The 4940-nt window shown below is 46.1% G+C and overlaps 1 protein-coding gene across 1 annotated transcript; it reads right to left on the reverse strand.

The window, feature by feature from the left end:
• Nucleotides 1-482: 482 nt before the first annotated feature.
• Nucleotides 483-1490, reverse strand: LOC310774249 (B2 bradykinin receptor-like; the record flags this gene model as incomplete). The annotated part of the gene is made up of 1 exon (XM_083634294.1): nt 483-1490. The coding sequence occupies one exon, from the start codon at nt 1488-1490 to the stop codon at nt 483-485; it is 1008 nt and encodes a 335-aa protein (XP_083490420.1).
• Between the last annotated feature and the right edge of the window lie 3450 nt (nt 1491-4940).

Below are 4940 nucleotides of genomic sequence, written 5' to 3' on the forward strand. Positions count from 1 at the left end.
GGTCCCCCTACTAGACTATTAAGTCTGCCATGTAAACAGATTGTTGAGAATGACTGCACATATATACAGCCTACAGAGTTTAGTTTGGGCATCTAGGCTTTGATCCAGTCACTCCCTGCAAGCGTGAGCCTATCTACCCGAGAGCAGGGAGTGACAGTAGGGAACCTCCCCCCTGGGGAAGATCTAAAAACAAAGCCTGCAGGCGGAGGTTAGCAGCAGAAATAAGTGAGCAGTCTGAGCAGTGTAGCAGCAGCATGGCAATGCAAAAGTGTATAGCAGATGCGAGAAGCTTAAATGGCTTAAATGGCTATCACCGTGATATCATGTGACTGCAGTGCGACTTGAGTTGCCTGAACTAGTTTTGCAGGCTTTGCTCCATTAGGGGGCACTACTAGTAATAATGTCTCCAAGTAGCTCCTCTAAATTAAATAACTAATTTAGACCATCTATTAGTATCCAGCATAGTCATCTAAATGCATTGTTCATGCCAAAGTCTTTTGTGTAGAGGACCGCTGTGAGCGTGTGGACCCAGGCATCTTTCTCCTCATGGGCAACTGCTCAAACACTTCCCTCACTTTTTTCCGGAAGTACTTCCCAACAATCACGTAGAGGATGGGGTTGAGTACACTGTTGAAGAAGGCTAGGTAGGTGAAGATCTGTTTGCAGATCTCCAGGGTGTCGTTGATGATGTCGGACCCTTGTAGGAGACCAGCTGTCAGGAGCCCTTCCAGGATGGCGACCAGGTGAAAGGGCACCCAGCAGATCAGGAAGGCCAGGAGGACTACCAGCACCAGAAGGGTGGCCTTCCTCTCTGTGTTTTCAGCATTGGAGCTTTCCACTGCCTGCTTCCTGAGAGCCTGAATAATCTTGATGGTGCAGTAGGAAATGATGGAAATGGGGATGATAAAGCTGAAAAAGGTCAACATCCCATCAGAAACAAGCCTGATGGTCATTGACGGGTAGTCATATTGGCAAACATGAACTTTACACAGAGGGAAGTACTTTATGGCCCTGAAGAGGAATGTGGGAACTCCCATAAACAGGCCAAAGCCCCACACCAGCAGACAGCCCAGTTTGGCATACTTTGGCCTACGCATTCTCCCATGGGACATTGTGTGCACCAATGCCACATAACGATCTATGCTAACCAGAACCAGGAAGTAGATGCTGCAGTATACGTTCATCTTGATACCTAAGTTGACCAGTCGGCACATGAATTCACCAAAGGACCAGTTGAAATTGTTGGCTACATTGACAGCCCAGAAGGGCAAGCAGGACACCAGGACAAGGTCAGCAGCGGCTAGGCTACTCAAGTAGATCTCAGCTACTGTGCATGCCTTCTTATGGAGGTAGAAAACCAACAGGACAAACACATTCCCCAGAATTCCAAGCACACTGATGGATAGGATGTACAGAGGCTGCATGGTCGTGAACCACGTCCAGGCGTGAGGACACCCACTGCCATTGGTGTTGTTTCCATCTCCATGCATAGCTGTGGTGGTGAAGTTGACTGGGATACTGCAAAGAGATACAGTTTGGGAAGGGAAATGTTATAAAACATAGAAATATACATATACATATACATATACACACACATATATATATATACCGTATATATATATACGGTATATATATATATATACGGTATATATATATATATATATATATATATATATATATATATATATATATATATATATATATATAATATATATTATATGCATTAATATTACTCAGCTAGAGTAATATTACAAATATGACAAAAAAAATAACAACTTTATTTTTGCAGAAATAACAGTACTGCCAGCGTTTGTGTACGTTACTTTTCTTGTACTGTGAGACTGATCACCACAGCTAATATCAGGACAGTGTAAACAGTTTGCAACCCTGCATTAGTTTGATTCTAATTCATTCATTGCTAATGCTAGTGTATGTGGTATTGAATTTTACAGCCCCCCCCCCGCCTTGGATTTATTGCAGGATTTATTGCATTTCCTTAACTTTTTCAGGTGGTGAATGATGTGGGGCTCACCTAGAGCAGTGGTTCTCAAACTGTTTCACGTCAAGGACCCGGCCTAAACTGACTCAATTAGACCACGGCCCCATTTGATTTTTTTTTGTTGCTTTATTAGATGTCAGATCCATGACCATCTGTCATTGTAGAATTAAAATATATGGTCCTCCTTTTTGCTGGGGACCTCCTGGAATCCCCTTAAAGGAGAATTTCGTTTTTTTTAACCTGCAGCCCTCTCCTCACATTAATTATGATCTGACGACTCACCCAGTGCTCTCCGCAGCGTTTTTGACGTCCTAGTCCCGTGAGACTTTCCTGACGAGAGTTGTGTCTCACTGACCCGACAGGCAAAAATGGGCTGCCTGTAACTAGTGAAAAGAGCCCGGGGGAAAAATGCAGTCTGATCGTTCCTTAGGGAACAGTTTATGACGATATGCGTCGAAAACGGGACTGAAACTGTATTTAAATGGAGGAAAAGCATGCTGCCACTTGGCCCTCACGGAGCTCCATTCTAGGACTGGCTTGGACGTTATTGATCTCAAAACAACGCTGTCAAGGTATTTGGTATTCGTATGATTGACATAGTTGTTAACCAATCAGAGACATAGGATATGCAGCTAGGCTGTGATGTCATAGCAGTGCGCCAGCAAGGTTGGGGGAGAACACAAACAGTCGTCATACTGTACTCATGTTGTTCAGACGTAAATAAACCCGCTCGTTCTACAAATAAGCTGTGTCGGAGTACAAGTCTATTTGACATGGTGTCAGAAGTCGTCTAAGAGAGACACACGAACCGGCGCTATGGCGAAGTTTAACCCGCCGGAAAACTTCAACTTTGAGAAGCCCAGCGACTGGCAGGCCTGGCGTCAGAGATTCACGAGGTACCGGTCGGCTGCTAAGCTAAATAAAGAGGAAGGCGAAGTCCAAGTGAGCACCCTTATCTACGCCATGGGCAATGAAGCTGAAAATATCTTCAAGTCATTCGCCTTTGAGGATGAGGAAGGAGGGGATTATGAAACTGTGCTAAGGAAATTTGACAGCTACTTCATACCGAAGAGAAACACGATACACGAGAGAGCGTGTTTCTACCAACGTGTGCAGAAGCCGGGGGAAATAGCGGAGTCATTTATTAGAGGACTATATGAACTGAGCGAGAGCTGTGACTTTGGGGAGAAAAAAAAAGAGCACATCAGAGACAGACTGATGGTCGGAATTAGAGACAAAGAGCTCTCGAGAAGACTACAGCTCATGTCCGACCTCACCTTGGAGACTGCAGTACAAATGGTGAGGCAAGCGGAGGACGTCGCACAGCAGATCAGCCAGCAGGAGCAACAGGCAGCAGCCCAGGTGCAGGAGCTGACGTACAGGCGACCATCGAAGAGAGGTGGGAGACAACCAACTAAAGGGAGGAGTGGCGGATGGGAGAGGATCCTCAGAGGATTCGTGCCGAAAATGCGGTAAAGAGAGACACAAATTCCCAGCCAAATGTCCAGCACAGGATTCGGAGTGCAGGAAGTGTGGGAAAAAGGGTCATTGGGAGAGGAAATGTTTTTCTAAAGCAGTGAGAGAGGTCACTTATGCTAGTCCAGACACAGATGACAGCTTTTATCTAGGAGCAGTAAGTAAAGCCGGTCAGAGCAGCGCTGAACATTGGACAGAACTGATAAACATAGGAAACACTCCAGTTAGATTCAGGATTGATACTGGAGCAGATGTTATGGTAATGAACCAGGAAACATTTGAAGCACTTAGTCCAAAGAGAGAGCTAGTGACGTACGGTGGACCCATAGACAGCCCAGGAGGTGCACTAAATATAGTGGGACAGTTCACTGCTAGCTCACTACATAAACAGAGAAAGTTTATATTTAACATAGTGGTAGCAAGAGGGCCTACGGTAAACAACCTGTTAGGCAGGGAGACAGCAGTGGAGATGGGTCTGGTAAAAAGAGTAGACCAGGCAAGTGCAGCACCCAGACAGAAGGGGGCACTTAAAACAGACCCAGTCAGGATCCAGCTAAAAGATAAAGCTGAACCATATGCTGTCTACGCAGCCAGAAGAGTCCCTCTACCACTTATGCCTAAGGTAAAAACAGAGTTGAAGCGTATGGAGGAGGAAGGCATTATAGAGAGAGTCACACAGCCAACAGACTGGTGTGCACCTATGGTGCCAGTCATGAAACCAACGGGCGCAGTCAGAATCTGCGTAGGACTGCAAAGGCTAAATGAAAACATCAAAAGAGAGAAATATCAAATGCCAACGACAGAGGAGACACTGGCTAAGCTGTCAGGGTCCACTGTCTTCACATGCCTTGATGCTGCTTCAGGCTTTTGGCAGATACCGTTACATGAGGACAGCTGCCTCCTAACCACTTTCATTACTCCTGTTGGGAGGTTTTGCTTCAAGCGCCTACCCTTCGGGATAAATATCGCTCCAGAGATATTCCAGCGCAAAATGAACGAGCTGCTGGAGGGATTAGAAGGAGTGGCCGTGTATATGATGACGTGATCGTTCATGGGAAGGACATGGCTGAACACGACACAAACCTGCAGAATACGCTGCAGAGAATGGAGCAGGCTGGCCTCAAACTCAATAAGGAGAAATGTGTGTACAGACAATCAGAGCTACGGTTCCTGGGCCACATAGTGGACGCCAGTGGAATAAAAGTGGACCCTGGTAAAGTGAACGCCGTCAGCGAGCTACAGGAGCCCACAGATGTGCGCGAGCTGAAACGTGCACTAGGCATGATTGTTTACATGAGTAAATTCATACCGGACTTGGCAACAACAGCAAGTCCCCTGTATGACCTGCTGAAGGGAGAAACAGCCTGGACATGGGATCAGGCACAGAGACAAGCATTTCAAAGACTCAAAGAAGCCCTCAGCACCTCACCCGTTCTGGCTCACTATGACCCACAGAAAGAGACAG

Source organism: Poromitra crassiceps (genome assembly GCF_964638095.1).
Source record: "Poromitra crassiceps genome assembly, chromosome: 3".
In the NCBI taxonomy this organism is placed as follows: domain Eukaryota; kingdom Metazoa; phylum Chordata; class Actinopteri; order Beryciformes; family Melamphaidae; genus Poromitra; species Poromitra crassiceps.